This window comes from Haliotis cracherodii, unplaced genomic scaffold (assembly GCF_022045235.1).
Source record: "Haliotis cracherodii isolate W230 unplaced genomic scaffold, xgHalCrac1.p SCAF_11, whole genome shotgun sequence".
In the NCBI taxonomy this organism is placed as follows: Eukaryota; Metazoa; Mollusca; class Gastropoda; order Lepetellida; family Haliotidae; genus Haliotis; species Haliotis cracherodii.
The window spans coordinates 21,377,686-21,395,534 of record NW_027266266.1 but is presented as its reverse complement, the minus strand read 5'-3'; the positions used below and the strand labels follow the sequence as shown (position 1 = coordinate 21,395,534).

At 39.0% G+C, this 17,849-nt stretch overlaps 1 protein-coding gene and 1 pseudogene across 1 annotated transcript; both read right to left on the bottom strand.

Moving 5' to 3' along the window:
- Nucleotides 1-370: 370 nt before the first annotated feature.
- Nucleotides 371-1,384, bottom strand: LOC139454933 (uncharacterized). The gene has a single exon (XM_071236531.1). It carries the CDS (start codon nucleotides 1,382-1,384, stop codon nucleotides 371-373), a length of 1,014 nt encoding a protein of 337 aa, XP_071092632.1.
- Nucleotides 1,385-6,308: 4,924 nt separating this feature from the next.
- Nucleotides 6,309-17,849, bottom strand: part of LOC139454932 (uncharacterized) — a 35,735-nt pseudogene continuing 24,194 nt past the window's right edge.

The window sequence follows — 17,849 nt, the reverse complement described above, 5'->3', positions numbered from 1 at the left end:
ACAGTGGTAAACGTCTAATACCTGCACCACTTCGGGCTTTCCTCCCACATTAAGCTGACACCCCGTGGTTTAACTGTTGATATAACTGGAATAATGTTAAAAGACAATGTTTGCGCATGCGTGGGTAGCAAGCGGTCGTGATCATGTCGCTCATCAAAATTCGTTTGTGACAAAGTCTACACCAAGTTATAAACAACAACAAAGAAGTAACAAGTATCGAATATCAGTGAGTACACACTTATTCTGATAAAATAACGAAGAAAATCGTGTGGAACGTTTTGTAATACGACTGTGTCAGAGTGAACCATAGTCAGAGTGTGAAGCACGGACTGCACGCGCAATATGGGTGTTTGTGTTGAACAGTTGAGGGTCAAAATTGGCTGATCAGTTTCTTTAGTTTTGAGTATATGTGTGCATTGCTTAACCTTACCTTAGAACTGACTAACGCTTCAATGAACACTTTAACCCCAACAAAGGTAAGTGCCATCGTCATTCCACAACACAAGAAAATCAGTTCGGGTTCTGTCAACGATTTAGACATGGCAGCATACAGAAACAGACAGTTTATGGGTACAGCTAAAAATATTGTAACAAAGCTATAGTGACGCATGCAGTCATTCGTCTCATTCAACACATCCACTAAGCATTCGTGATGCTCAACCAGATCTTCGAATTTCCTTTCTATATTCTCGACACTGGTCATGGATAACTCCTTGAACTTCTTAGCAAGAGCCTCGAATTCCTGTAGCAGAAAGGTTGTGAAAATCACACATACGAGAAAGTGTCCTTGCCATTGTATTTGTCCCGTGAAGTTAAAAATGGCATTTAAAGTGAATCCAAAGTATTTCCAGTTGTCAGGGAGATTACACGAAGGATATACGTCACATAGAATAGCCTGGTTGTGTCTGTAAAGGAACATATGAACTGGACCAAACACAACACTATTTACGAACGTGAACGAAATCATTATTCTAAGCCTTTTTAATCTGTTTGAGGTAACTAAATTCGACTTGTACTTTTCCTTATACAGGTTGAACACCTTTTCCAGCTCCATCAAGTCTTTTGGCATTTTGACCAAACATGCAAAGCTGAGGTAGATGTCAGCTACGCATATCACTAGAAAACCAAAGAGTCTTGTTGTGTGTTCTGATTTCGTGAAGCGATCGTATATTGCGATGGAATACAGTGGAATGTGTACTAGGTATACAACGAAAATGAGTATTGCAACCTTCTTCTTCCACCTTCTTGTGTTGTTACCTTCTCCACAGAACATTCCTCCTAAGCAAAGGACTGTTCGAACATACTGGAAGAGAGAGGCTGTGAACTTGGACTTCTGATTGCTATTGTCCCTAGAATCATCACTTGGCTCAACTTGTATAAACATGTTGCAGGGTAACAGTTCGGTATAGGAGTAATCACTACAAGATCACGCCAAACAGCAATGTATACTGATAAGGTATGTTTTATCCACAGCTTGAAGGTCGATGAATACATATCATCCTACCATATGTCATTCGTCTTCTTTGCGTGTTTGTAGCTTGACTCGTGAGAGTTGCTAGGGCTTTGATCCTGTCCCACAATGAAGCACGTTATATGCGATGTCTTCTTAGGCAAGCGACTTGAGCATCTGTTCTCCTAGCAGTGAATGGGACACGGTGTGGTGAGATATTAATGTCACAGTTAACCTGTTGGCGCCCAATTGACAGTGGTAATAATACCGCATAGCGCCACTGAGCAGCTATCAAGTAGAAGGTCAGACGCTTTATAAATGCATTATATTATATCTGCTCCTGTTCGTGGACAGGGAGTTTGGACAGTGGTAATCAATGGTAAAGATAAAACGGATACATCATTGACAAGCCCTCTATTGAAAGGAGATCAACAACCGATACACTGTCCCCATCAGCATCATTATTGGTTGATTGATCAATGCCATCAACGAATTAAAACCTATGTTTGTCACCAGGGAGGCATGTCGTGGTAATAGAGGAGGCTTTGTCCTGACGTTTGATTTATGTGTACAGCCAGAGAAAAGGTTTATTATCTGTAGGTGACTTGAAATCTGAAACGCCGTATGTACTGTTAAAACATTATGCTCCAGCAATACAAATTAGATCTCGTGACGGGGGTGATAAAAGGGGGAATAGCTGTCTCTTGATAGAATGACTAGAATGGAATAGTTGTAGTTTTGGTAGTTTTCCCAATGGCAGATGCCTCGATGCGAAAACACAGTGAGTTGCTGGGTGGGGTTTAACCACCTTTTGAACAGTATTTCATTAATATGACGGCGACTCAGATATATGTTGAGAGAACACCGACAGTTAAGAACGGCAGTATGTTTGCATTACAAACAGATGCACCCCCAGTGTTTTCGCGTCCCTGAAAGCAATCCAACAAAGTGTACCGGTGTTAAAAGAAGAGAATCAACTAAGCGATCAAGGGCCATTAAATGGTATTTATCAGATTTTATTGATATAAGAAATACCAAACAATGACTATACATTATGGATCAAACTCTTATATCAAACTGTTAAATCAAACTATTTAGTCTGACTTTTGTGACGATGTAACCCCCACCCCCGAAGGATCACTCTACTTTTGATATTATTGAAGATGATTTTATCAGCTATCAAATAGATAAGAGTGTCATATTCAACGCTAAAACTAAAGATAAATTAGACATTTCCTTAAATGACTATGATGGATAATATGACGTGGTGATATACGCTGCGAACTTGGTGAACATAATCAGCTAATTAATCTAGGAATACCTGTAACGAGATAGTCCTAGGATAGGTCAAGTAAACAGTCGTAAATCTTTCTGGAAATACTGAGAGCAGCTGAAACTGGGAGCAAGTCACAATGGAGGACTTATAGGACCACTTCAAGGAGATTAGCCATGATAAGGATCTTAACTTTAACAGCCGTACCTTGGAATTGCATTTTGTAAAACATGTAACTTTGTGAACACCAAAACGACCCAGTGTGAAAAGGGTATAGAAGCTGTGCATTATGTGCAAGAAGCAGATTTGTCAATTTGTTGTCAACTTATGTCCACACCACATTTTAAAGACAATTTCTCAACCTTTAACAAAGTACCCCTTTAAATATGAAACCTTTATATACATGAATCAGTATTTACACCAGGGTAATAACATATATTCTGGGGGAAATATCCCAGGAAAGACCACCTATCTTTCTTTGTTTATAATTCATGACTCAAATAGGTGTGTTTTATTAAGAACACTTGTGACCTAACTGGCATCAATTCTTACATGACATTTATACCTGTCTACAGTTCATTTAGAAATGGCATTCAGATGTAGAGAGGTAATCAAACAAGATTCTATAAATTATTCCAAATGGTTTTAAATTTTCAAAATCTAAAACAAACTATACATTTTTGTAGAAAATATAAACCCCACAAAGATCCAGAATTAATTTTAGATAACACTCCCATTAAAGTTGTAAAGGAAGCCAAATTCTTAGGTCTAATTTTCGACCTTCATTTGACTTTTCTTCCCCACATTAAATACCAATTCAAAGTGGGGAGGGGATAAAAAAAATTCCTCCAACTATATCGACCACTTATCCGCTCTAAACTTGATTATGGCTCCATCATATATGGTGGGGCTTGTAAGAGCAATTTAAAATTACTTGATACTATTCATCGCCAGGGCCTGAGGCTTTGCCTTGGAGCCTTCAGAACATCTCCTATTCATAGTTTGTATGTAAATCTTGACTCTATAGCCCCCACTCAGCTATTGTCATCTCCACCATGGCAGTTTGTAAAACCAGAAGTGAATCTTACATTAACTAAACTAAGGAAATCCGAGACCAATCAACTAATATATCAACAAGAATATAATCAATTAATACGTGTTTACAGTACCTACAAATCTATCTTTACAGAAGGATCCAAGGATGGTGAGGCAGTTGCCAGCGCCACTGTCATTGGATCCAGAACTATATCATCCAGAATACCAGATAACCGTTCAATTTTTACAACCGAATCAAGGGCCATATTAACAGTACTAGAATACATAAGTAAATAATCAAAACATAAACAATTTATTATATTTTCCTACTCTCTTTTCTGTCTTCAGGCAATTGCAAATCAGTCTTCAAAACATCCACATTTAATCGAAATTTTTGAATTATCTAATCAACTTGCTACTGGCCAATACGACATCGTTTTTTCCTGGCTACTAAGCCATGTTGACATCATTGGTAACACAATTGCTGATACTGCTGCTAAAGCAGCACTCAACAAATCTGTGACACAACTTCTGATTCCATACAGTGATTACAAGCCCGTTATTGGATCATATATCCGGGATCTGATACAAAGGAAGTGGGACACCCAAGTTGGTATCAATAAATTACACGACATTAAACCAAATATTGGTTACACTTACTTGGGTTGTCAGTCCAGATTTGAAGAGGTCATTTTACGACGATGTCGTATTGGCCATTCTCGTTACACCCATGGATATTTGTTGAAAGGTGAAGATCCTCCATTTTGTGTCCCTTGTGATGAAAGAATCACGGTAAAGCATGTCCTGCTTGATTGTGTTGATTTTTCCATCACAAGGGATACTTATTTCAAATCATCATCTATTAAGGATCTTTTTAATAGAATAAGTTCTCATTTAATTATTGCTTTTTTAAAAGATATTGAACTCATTGATAAATTTTTAATTGTGTAGATAGGTATATGTTATAATATTGGTAGTGTATAATTTGTAACTAAGATGGTTAGTGGCTGTATCCTCAAAGGGGTTGAAGTAGAATAAAATGATTGTCCCCCTGAGAGGTTATGTAAGACCACATCCTTCGAAGTGCCTTTATTCATGCCACAGTTTTAAACGTAGAATCTTTGTTATTTTAATTGATGGCTAAAATATGTATCATCGCCAGCAGCTAAAGGGATGGTGTAAATCCTGCTGGGAAGTCGTGCAGGTAGCAGAAGTATTGTAAGTCCCCACGGTCCCTGGTATGGTGGCCTAACTTTGGTTGCTGGTGATCTATAGCCCATTTGTATATTGTATTGTGGAATGATAATATATTCTTTTAAATATTCTAAACTAGTTTTAAAATCGAAACTGTGATACTCTAGTTATTTTACTGTCCACCGTTGACAGCTTTTTATTTAATCTCGATATAATTATTACAACTGTCTCGTCACGATATGGCTGAAATACTGCCGATGTGACGTTAAATTTTATTCACTCACTCACTATAAATTATTCCAAAACACAGGTAACTTGAACCTGCTAAAAAATTTAACTTCGCGCCATCGACTAAAATTGAGAAAGGAAGATGGAATAAAATACATATCGATAATCGTTTCTGTACCTGTGGTAATCGTAATGACCTTGGTGATGAATATTTATTTGTTTCTATGTGACTATTTTGACGCTATTAGGAATTCTTACACACCTGCATATTTTAGACAAACGCATTTCTGTTTGTGAAATGAAAGTTGCTAATTTCAGCAGAATAATAATTGTAACAAATTTGAAATATTCACCATCAAAAACAAATATTCAACACTGTAAACCTCAACATAATATGATAGTATATGGAGTGGAATAATGTTCTGTTCTAATCTGTCCCATTCTAATATGATATACACCCTGGACCCATTGGCCTCCATAGCTTCTTAGATGTCCATATGGAATCGCACGGGTTTACAATTAGCCGCTAAATCAAACTCCACAGTTCTTTCATGATTGAATTGTGTCTCCTGGGCACCCAAGAAACCTGTGATTGTGGCTTCGAATCCCTCTTCATCCCGATATATTTCTAGGTTTGTCAGCACTGTACATGTGCTCGTGGGTTTCATTAAAGTGCTAAACGTCTAAGACCTGCATAGCTTTGGGCTTTCCTCCCACATTAAGCTGACACGCCGTGATATAACTGTTGATATAACTGGAATAATGTTAAAAGCGGCGTCGCACCCAATTCACTCACTGATGTTTGAAACAAGCGCTTATGTCATCTGGACGCCTCGTCTTGCTGCGCATTGTTTCAAAGACAAATAGTAGAAGTTCCCAACAATGTTTCCAGCAAAACATAACCTTCCATAGCAGTCTTGAGTCGAATAAATATATTGCGGATTACTCGATTAAAATGAGTTTCAAGTTTGTCTTTAAAAAGGTCTCCATCATATAGCTGGAATATACTTGAATGAGATAAACAACAAACAAACTATAACGCATGCGCAAACATTTATTTAATGGATAATAAAGGCTTAGGTCACGTGGCTCAATTCAACCGAATCCTCATAGAACAGGTAGTATGTCTCAGTCCGTGACGTTCCTCACCAGGTTGGGATGACACAGAGGTGCGTCTGTCGGTCTGAACTGTACAACCACGATGATATACGTTGCCAGAGTCCCTACAATCTGGAACACACACATTTTGTTTGTTTCACGCCCACTCAGCAATATTCTAGCTATATGACGGTGGTGATTCGGCATTAGAATTGGTCCCCAGCAATATACAAGCGACCAAATGGATCGGGTGGTCAGGCTTGGTGACTTGATTCATTGCACGCCATCGTACCCGACGGCGAGGATCGTTGCTTATCAAGAATCGAAGGGCCTGGCTCAGACTTGATCATAACCAGCCCCCGTCATATATCTAGAATATTGCGGCGTTAATCAACAAACAGACAAAACATATACACATGTATTTTTTCATTAGAGTAATATACTGCATATTCAGCTGTGGAAATGTACCCAATGACTACCCACACTCGATCACCTATTGACGGACTGGAACGAAAATCACCCCAAGTAGTGTTGGCATGGTGATGTTGAGAAGGCCGTAGACGTTGTAGCCGATAGTTTCCCCTGTATGTCTGGCCACGAACAGATCAAACTGTACACGGAAAACACAAGTGATCGAGTGAAGAAATTCGGGTAATAGTCACTGTCCTTTCTGTTATGATCAATACCTTTGTTCCATTCGTTATCATAGCAGCGTTTCGGAAGTGACTTCACCATCTCCATCTATAACATTGCACTTAATTTCTCTCGCTCAAGGGAGTTATTTGATTGGACGGCTGTTTAAAACAGGCTCAAAACAAAGGTATGGTAATGAATGGGTTCAGGGTATTTATCATCACTGTAATGAGATATAATACATTGGATAATTGAGGATGCACAGGTCACAAAGCGATACAACAGTGGCTCAGATCACATGTGCACCCAGTTATTGGTTTAGCATTGACAACCTACATGTACGGCTGTAACGCAATAAAAGAACAAGCGTTTTGTGTCAGATTGGTTATTCCCAAAGCAAGAGCGACGGGAAATTCTGACTTACATTTTGTGCATCCAGTCGATACAAAGAAAATATAACATTGTTTTCATCATCCTCACTTCAGGATTGGCTGTTGTGATTAGTAGTTCTTCGTGATGAAAGCTGAAATACACCGGTTAATCGGATATCGAGAACAATACGTATATACTCTGGGGCAAAAATAATACACACAAGCGTCATACACGTTGTGCTGTGTATCTATAATTGACACTGAAAATAGTACGACCATATATTAATTGATAGGCATAATTTAAACATACACTTTAAATCCATAACAAATCTTTAAAAATGCCCTTGTCACCCATCTTCAAAAGAAATATCAGTGCACTCAAGAGTAGTTTTGACAATTAATATCATGATCGGTTCCTTTTGTTTTGAGTATACTTGTGCAATGCTTAACATTACCTTTGAACTGACTAACGCTTCAATGAACACTTTAACCCCGACAAAGGTAAGTGCCATCGTTACTATACAACACAAGAAAATCAGTTCTAGTTCTGTCAAAGGTTTAGACATGGCAGCATACAGACAGAAACAGACAGTTTATTGGTACAGCTAAAAATATTGTAACAAAGCTATAGTGACGCATGCAGTCATTCGTCTCATTCAACACATCCACTAAGCATTCGTGATGCTCAACCAGATCTTCGAATTTCCTTTCTATATTCTCGGCACAAGACATGGATAAATCCTTGAACTTCTTAGGGCCTCGAATTCCAGAAGTTGAAAGGTGGTGAAAATCACACATTCGAAAAAGTTTCCTTGCCATTGTATTAGTCTCGTTAAGTTAAGAATGGCATTTAAAGTGAATCCAAAGGATTTCCAGTAGTCAGGGAGATTACACGAAGGATACACGTCACATAGAATAGCCTGGTTGTGTCTGTAAAGGAACATTTGAACTGGACCAAACACCACACAATTTACGAACGTGAACGAAATCATTATTCTAAGCCTTTTTAACCTGTTAGAGGTAACAAAATTCGACTTGTACTTTTCCTCGTACAGGTTGAACACCTATTCCAGATCCATTAAGTCTTTTGGCATTTTGACCAAACATGCAAAGCACAGGTAGATGTCAGCTACGCATATCACTAGAAAACCAAAGAGTCTCGTTGTGTGTTCTGATTTCGTGAAGCGGTCGTATATTGAATGGGTACCCAGTATGTGAGATGGCAATGTGACTGTTAACCCTCTAGCGCCCAATAGGTAGCATGGGTTGTATACTCTCCAAGGTTGTGAGAATGAAATTCGTGTGTACACTAACAAATTGCCAGGGGTAATTATACGATGTAGCGCCACTTAGCAGCTATCAAGTAGAGAGACAGGCGCTTTATACATGCATTATATTAAACTTGCTCCTGCTCGTGGACTGTGGGTTTGTAATGTGATGATCCATGGTACAGATGCAGACAAGCCCTCTTCTAAATGGAAGTCACGAAGCGTTGTCAACAACTCACCCATTCTGCTAAATTGTTCCCATCAGAGGCATTGCTTGTTTAACTGATCAATGCCATCTACGAATCAGAACCTTTGTTTGTCACCGGGGAGTCATGCCGTAGTGATGGAGGAAGCTTTGTCCTAATGTTTGATTATGTATACAGTCAGACAAAGTGTACATTATATGTAGGTGGCTTAAAATCTAAAGGGGGCACGAGTGGCCACGTCTAAAGCGCCGCCTTTAGATTTGCAGAGTTGCGTCCCTTTGGCACACCAGAAACCTATGAATGTGGGTTCGAATCCCAGTTCACCCCGAATATGTTTCTAGGTTTGTCAGCACCATATCCGTGCTCGTGGTTTTCACCGAAGTTTAATCGTCTCAGACTTGCATGACTCCGGGCTTTCCTCCCAAATTAAGCTGACATACAGTGATGTAACAGGAATACTGTTAAAAGTGGCGCTAAACCCAACTTACTCACTCATTAAAATCTAAAATGTACGTTTACACCATTACGCTCCAGCTTTTGAAATAAGATCTCGTAACGGTCGCGATGAAAGGGGGATGTCTGTCTCTTGATAGGCTGACTAGACTGAAATGTTTATTGTTTGGGTAGTTTTCCCAGTGGCAGATGCCTAGATGCAAAAACACATTGAGCTGCTGGGTCGACTTTAACTCCCTTTGAACAGTGTTTCGTTAATATCATGGCGAGTCAGATCAGTGTGGAAAGAATGCCGAATTTCAGATTGGTGAAACCAACATGAAAGTGTTTGGCCCTGTACCACAAAGCGATCGTAGTGCTAAGATGATTGTAACTCCCTAGACTTACAACAGTCGTAGCTCTACGATCGCTTTGGGTAACGGGTCCCTAACCATAATCAAGGCAAAGTTGAAATTTTACAATGACGTCATCATATATACCACGTCATTAAATTTAGAACGCATGTTCAAATTTTCAGAAATGACGTCATGATAGAACAATGTCTAATCGTGAAATAAACCAAGCTTCGTTCTTCATTGTTCTTTGCGATTTATCGCGTAGCTAGCTGACACATCACTATGCAGCACGCTCATAAACATCGCTCTAACTTGTACACGAGGGGTGCACGTGGCCTTCCAATAACTACTCTAATGACTATCTATACATTAACCGACGCAAAAGCCTCAGAGTAAACATGCCTCGGTTTTTATCACGAAACAATGACACGTCTGTCCAGAGCAAGACAATAATAGGATACCGGATTTACATTAAACCTACAATAAACAACAGGAGTGTTAAGAAAAAATCCATAAATCCCACACAAGGTATTCATTAAAACACCACAGGGTGTATACATTTCAGGTGTGGTGCGAGAAGATATAAAAAAGTCTATCGATTATCTGGTACACGTGTTTACCTGTATTGTGCCTGCGCTGTTTGTGGCCGTTGCCGGCTAGATTACAGTTCCTTCGAAATCGTTTGTGCTGAAAGTTTCGTTTCATTTTTTCCTTCTAGTTCCTTTTTTTAGGGGTGGTGGGGTGGTGGGGTGGTGTTAAGCTTCATGTCGCTTGAAGACCCAGGTTCGATTCCTCACATGAGTACAAAGTGTGAACCCATATCGTTGTGTACGGCGCCTGGAAATTGGCTTGGATATTTCCAGAAGCGGTATAGAACCACATTAATTCACTCACTCACACACACTAACTTATCAAAGGCATGGCTCCACGAAGTCATATTTTTGATTGTGTATCTCTTTTTTGAAAGAAGCAACTTTGAATCACGTGTCCAATTTGCTTGGTAGTAGGCGATGGACACCCGACACCTGTCTTGTACTTGATAACTGACCAACAAGGAATATGTTGTGTAATTACATACACCTTGGCTATCTCTTATTACATGATTTTTATGGGGGCACGGGTGGCCCAGTCGTCTAAGGCGCCGCGATTCGCTATGCAGAGTTGCGTCCCTTGGGCACGACAGAAACCTATGATTATGGGTTCGGATCCCGGTTCGCCCCAATTATGTTTCTAGGTTTGTCAGCACCATGCCCGTGCTCGTGGGTTTCACCGAAGTGGTAAACGTCTGAGACCTGCATCGCTTCGGGCTTTCCTCCCATATTAAGATGACAGGCCGTGATATAACTGGAATACTGTTAAAAGAGGCGTTAAAGCTAACTCACTCACTCACTACATGATTTTTATAAAGGAAGAGGTATTAGAATGAGAGTTGTCTTGTTTCCCAATCCCAGTTACCAGTCGAAATGAAAATGTGTTTAAACCACACCTGTCACTCTCCAACATGTATAGACGCGTGAATATCCGGGGTAGAATTGTCGTATGAGGCGACTGAAGGGATCGTGTGGTCAGGCTCGCTGATATAATTGATGCATGTCATCGTATCCCAGTTGCGTATATAGATGCTCATGATGTCAATCACTGGATTATCTGGTCCAGACTCGATTGTTTAAAGTCAGCCGTCATATAGCTGGAAAGTTGCTGAGTGTGGCGTTAAACAACAAACAAACATATATTATCTCGGGAGTAGGGGATTGCATTAATGTTCAAAACTTTGACCAGAAAACAAACTTTAGATTTGTGCTTTAATTATGAAAGTCCTTTCACTCCTGGAGGTTCAGAACAATTCAAGATTTACGATGATAGTAATTTGTCATTCTGACGATACAATGAGTTTGAAGTCACTCTGACCAGTAGTTCAGTTACATACCACCTGTCGCAGCTTTATCATTTTTATCTTTTGTCTTGTCCAGAAAGGTTTACTGCGTATTTCTGTACACTGACGGCGTAGGGCCGCTGGTTTGTCTCGTCCAGACATGATATGTACATAAGACCAGACCTGATATATACATAAGACCAGACCTGATATATACAGGAGACCAGACTTGATATGTACAGGAGACCAGACTTGATATGTACAGGAGACCAGACTTGATATGTGCAGGAGACCAGACTTCATATATACAGGAGACCAGACTTGATATGTACATGAGACCAGACTTGATATGTACATAAGACCAGACCTGATATATACAGGAGACCAGACTTGATATGTACAGGAGACCAGACTTGATATGTACAGGAGACCAGACTTCATATGTACAGGAGACCAGACTTCATATGTACATGAGACCAGACTTCATATGTACATGAGACCAGACTGGGTATGTACAAGAGAGACCAGACTTGATATGTACATGAGACCAGACTTGATATGTACATGAGACCAGACTTGATATGTACACGAGACCACACATGATATGTACAAGAGACCAGACTTGATATGTACACGAGACCAGACTTGGTATGTACATGAGACCAGACTTGATATGTACATGAGACCAGACTTGATATGTACATGAGACCAGACTTGATATGTACATGAGACCAGACTTGGTATGTACAAGAGACCAGACTCGATATGTACACGAGACCAGACTTGGTATGTACATGAGACCAGACTTGATATGTACACTACTGCCTAAAATTCATTCCCCTAACACGCGTTGAGAACGCGTGTAACACGCAAGTGACACGGGTGCTCAACGGGTTGCACACGGGGTGAGCACCCGTTGGACACGGGTGTGCAACGGGTGTGCGTTGCGTGTGCAACCCGTTGCACACGCGTGTGCCACGCGTGTAACACGGGACCGGGTTCCAGTTGAAGTTGACAAATGTATCAAATGAATAGTGAGATAAAACAAAACAGTCAGATGTGAAATTTGAGTTAATGAGCGGCCATTGAGCTGTGCTCACCAGACCGTAAATACAAGGTCGGCCCATCTTAATTAGTGTTCGGTTGCTAGACTTTTATGGCATGAACCATTCCACTAGGGTCCAGTCTAGCCATTGTGGCTAGCCGACAGTAGAACAGTAGTGAATTTAGATGCGAGTTTATTGCAAGGGGAACCCACGTGTTGACACGATTGTCGCGGGTTGGTAAATGTTCGCCATTAATAAAATGATTGTTTGTGGATTGCGAACGTATTCATTTGCCCACACGAGTCATTCCATTTGATTGCAAATATAACGTTTTTCGTTCGCCAAATTTATGCTTTAGACAGTACAATTATGATATAGCCGTCACCACTACTAATGTCTCATTATTTCACGTAGGAATATGTCCCATTTCCCCACACCCCACTTTCTGTGTTGTATTTTGAAAGAATAAATAAAAGAAGGTTTTGTGTGGGACACTTTTATACTAATTATAAGAGGATGTTGTAAATGAATATGAACAGCCATGCTGTCTGACAGTTGATAGAATTTGAGATCTTCACAATCACCGGGTGTGACCATGTTGACAGAATCTCGTTAGGGTTTGTGATTTTTACATTTGCCCAATGACCATGGTGAGTATTGCTGGGGATACCAAACGTAACAGTTTATTATTAGAGGTTGTGAGTACCTATACCACGTAGATAGGATATCTTTAGGATTTTAATCCTTCTTTGAGAGGCATTTAGAAGTTGGAGTACTATGTTAGGAGAAGATTTATGGGTGACTTTAATCCTTTCTTTCTCTGTGGGCAATCCTTTCATGTTGATTGGAGGAAGTCACTCAACCAGGTCATGACAGGTCGTGAGTTTACTCACTAACTACTGTGAGCGTTTTTGGCATGACATCTTTTCTTGTATAAACATAGAAACGATGCTCACTCACTCACTGTTAATCTTCTGCAGTTTGCTGGCAAAGTGGGGATAAACCTCAGTGTCAAAGACGATCAAATTTAGTTCGAATCCTTGTTTATATGTGACATCTCCCAAATGGGGACATTTTCATAAACTTGGCAAGTGATGATGAATTTTAATATTAATATTATTATAGTTTATGAAATTGTTAATAAAACTTTAATAAAATTGTGCTTCACTCTCACGAAAAATATATTGTCTGTGAGTAAATTTATATGTCACGTTACATCGGCATTTTTCAGTGATATTGGGACTACATGAAACATGGCTGGTTTTACATTTCTGATACAGGTGCTTGACTGACTGAGTAGTTCATGATCAATAAGATATGTTTAAATCAGTCAAGTTTGCAACAATAGATGAATAAGTTGATACATTTGGACCGCAGTTACCGATTACCAACTTAAGACATAGAGACAGGGAGGAGATATATAACCAAACCTATGATCCTGTTGAGACAGTTGACAGTTAGAACGTTGGATTAAATGACAGTAACTAATTTGAACATTCCCCAGTTATATCATAAAATACATCATAACTCATAACAGTCCGAGAGACAGCTTCCAGACTTATACTAGTATTGAAGGGACAATAGCTTTTGACAGTTTAAAAGTAAACTCACCTTAAGGTGCTTGGCAAGTCAAAACTTACCTCCCTGTATATGTTTTTTAGGTTTGACAGCAACTATGCTTGTAGATTTCATAGATAGACATGATTGGTTAGCTAGATGTTATTACAATAAGCGAAAATGTCTTAAAAGTCCACAGTTTGTTTAAAAGTACAAAAAGTGTGTTATAGATCTATCAACGTTTTCTTTTATTGAACATAATATTTGCACTATATTGCTGTAAGCTGTAAATAATCTAGCCTCCCCATGTACGTAACTTACATATATTTATGTATGACCAGAACAGCAAATAAAGTTCTGGTAGATAGGTACCTCGGAGATTTAACGTGCGCTTTCCGACTTTAGCCTATCTCGCACACGGGGAAGCACTTATACTATTAGGGTAAAAAAGCGTAATGATTAAATAAAGAAGTGCAAACACCCCCCCACACCAAAAAAAAAATAAAAAAATTTAGTCCTTGTAGTAGTCTCTTGGTCAGCTTCTCATCCTGAGGGTCGGGATTCTGGTAGAGACTCTTGGCAAGGAGGGCGGCGGTATTGGCGACGAAGTGGTTTGAGGTCGGTACGCCACTACTCTGGAAGAAGTTGTACAAGTCTGTGTAGTTTGTGATGTCTTACTCGATGTCCTGTCCCCCCTTCTTGTGCACCATGACGAAAGGGACTGCTTGTTTGGCGTAGAGATATTCCTTTGGGGTGTTGATCTGGTCAACCTTGAGATCCGGCCGGGGCTTGTAGTGGTTGATCGGAATGTCTGATTTTTCCACTAGTAAATAAAGTTCTTTGGTATGACCTCTTTTATCCCTGCTGACGTTATCCTAATGTTCATTTTTAGTCTGCCTCACCAAGCGTAAGAAAGCATTGTACATGATAAACCACACTGATGCAATTTTCTATATATATATTTGTAGATATGAAGCATTCTAGTTAATTGTGGATACACTGGGCAGACAGAATTGTGTTTATTTCCAGGCCATCCTGATCGTCGTTTACTACTATAAGGTGTATGGTTGGAGGCAAGATCAAAGGCGCCGCACAGCATTTATTAGATAACAGACGGGGTCGTCCGTTTCGCTTTGAACAACCACCCCACCTGTCTGTTGGAGTTATATAATCAGTGCGCAAATAGCTGTGTCAAGTCCACTGCCGGGCTGATGCGGTGTCAGTGTCAGCGATGAACATGAATGCCCAAATCATAGACCTGTAGCACTCACAAGTTGCTTAGCCAAAATATTTGAAAAGTGTATATTCAATTCTCTGATAACAGCAAATATAACCTTAGAAAAAGATTCAACATACAAACAATCAAATGTAGAACACAGACCTATGCTTATTATCATTTCTTCTGGATATGATCAACCTGCGGAACCCTCTATCCGATGAAGTAACTAATGCTCGCTCATTAAAAGAAATCAAATCCTTAATTAATCGTTCTGATGCAATTATTAATATTTTTTACTTCAAATATTTTCATAGATCATGCCAAATTGTCCACTGTCGCCTTAGGCTCGGCTGCAGTGACTTAAACGCTGATAAGTTTAGACGACATGTATCAGACATACCAGACTGCACTTGTGGATATCACCTTGAAGATGCAATTCACTTTTTCTATAACTGTTAAAAAATACGATAATATCAGAAACACTGTGTATTTCTACACACATGGGTATGGTCTAAAAAGGATATTACGTGGCAGTAGTTAAGCAGTTCTACAAACATGACTCTTCTTAAATCAGTTCATGACATCATTGTCAAAAGCAAAAGGTTTGAGTAGCTTAATTTTATGCATGTAGTAAAGGAAAACTGCATTACCTTATTTCACAGACACCACTTGCTTCAGTGTACTGGCTTCGTGTATTTCATTTGTGCGTTTTGTATGTTTATGTTCATCACTCTCTTATATATATATATCCAGCTGTTGTTAAGTTGTTACCTGGAGAGGTATTACATAAGCAAGTTTTGCTTGTTTACCGATCCAGATTTCTTTTGAAATAAAAAATACGTTTAAGCCAACACAGCTAACCCTAAAACACATGATTGTAAACTATTCAAAAAGGAGCACTAATCTCTGGCTTCTTCTCGGGTGTCGAACTCAAACTCAAACTCATTTATTCTTAGAATAACATGACATACAATTATCTACAATTTTTATTATGTACAATTTAACAAAAATAATAAAAATAGGATACGTGGACACTAATACAATTTACCAATTGTATTGTACACATTGTTAAGGAATTTAGATAGGCCTTTTAGATTTCTTACACTGTTAGTGGTCATAATTTTCTTAAATGTTTGGAAACTTAAGATATTGCTTATTTAAGAGTTCATATCGCCGTTGGTGTAAAGCTTCACATCGGAATGAATAATGCAATTCATCTCCCACAGCGATAGAATCACAGAGTGGACACTGGCTGTCTTCCCTGGGAATGTTCAGCCATCGACCAGTTTCAACTGGTAATCCTTGGTTAGAAAGTTCTGAATTTTAGTATTGGGAGAAATATTGATTTTAAGAGCAGTAGATATTTCGCAAATGAAGGTTGATTCTTCAGGTAATACGACCTTTGGATTTCCGCTTGGGCTTACTAGCTGCCGTGAGTCAATTTGCTCGTTAACGCAACCGAGCGTGACAAGAGACTGGGCTACCAGTCTGCAAGGACAGCTAAATAAACTTACGCATTTTTGAAAACTGATTGGTTACCCGTGATCTATGAAGATTTCAACAAAGGGCGCATGGTAATTAATTTCTTCAGCCTAAACAAACAGACAAATAACGGCGAAAGCTCATCGGGTGTCGTTATTTGGAAATACCCCTGATTGTTACAGTTTGATAATAAAAAAAGTATCCCTGAGTGAAAGCATTTGCGGATTTCGGATTGCGTGGATGATACAATTACTACTCCCTTGTTGTCATCCACATTTTCAGGTATAACCCTACACTTCTGTATTTGTCGTAATTCACTTGCTGCTCAGTTAATGAATTTATATTATGTATACTCAGTTGTAGCACCACTCAGATTACCGGATAAAGGTTCAAATTTGGTCTTTCTTGTACCTGGGGTAATTATTTAATCTAAATCCAGGTTTGAAGTGAGGTGGAATGTGAATTATGCACGTGGCAGCCCAGCAAGAGATGTATGATCAGTTGATTTACTTTTTTTGTAAATCAACTGATCATTCCCAGACATCAAAGGATCAACAGGAAATACGTTGATTGATTAATTACTGTTATCTTGCACAGTGGATATGTCAAAAGTAAGTGTTTACATGTGAAGGTAGGGTTACTAAACCTAGGGAATACACTCATATCATGGCGTGAAGTACAGATGTAAAAACAACATACTTTGTTCAAAGGGTAACCGATAATACACTGACTGGTTGTTCATTGTTATCTAACTCAATGTATGTTTTTAAGAACCGTGGACATTATAAAAATAGTTGTCACGTGGGCTTTCTCAGCTAACTTGGCACCTATGTGAAACAACTGAAACAAACTAAGTGATCAGTTAAGAAACAGACACGGGTTATAATATTCGATACATTTAAATAACGTTTAAAAACGATATATTTAAATATTTTAATATATTTCATATATATTCCAAATATTGTTTCCAAATAATTATTATTAAAGTATTTGATTCTCACATAGACATTTGACATCGAATAAGTATTTTTGTACAGCTGCAGACGCAATGGATATTGTTCCTTTATGTTGATATCCCCGGATACATTATAACTTTGGTAGGTTGTAATAATGATATTTGCATTTTGT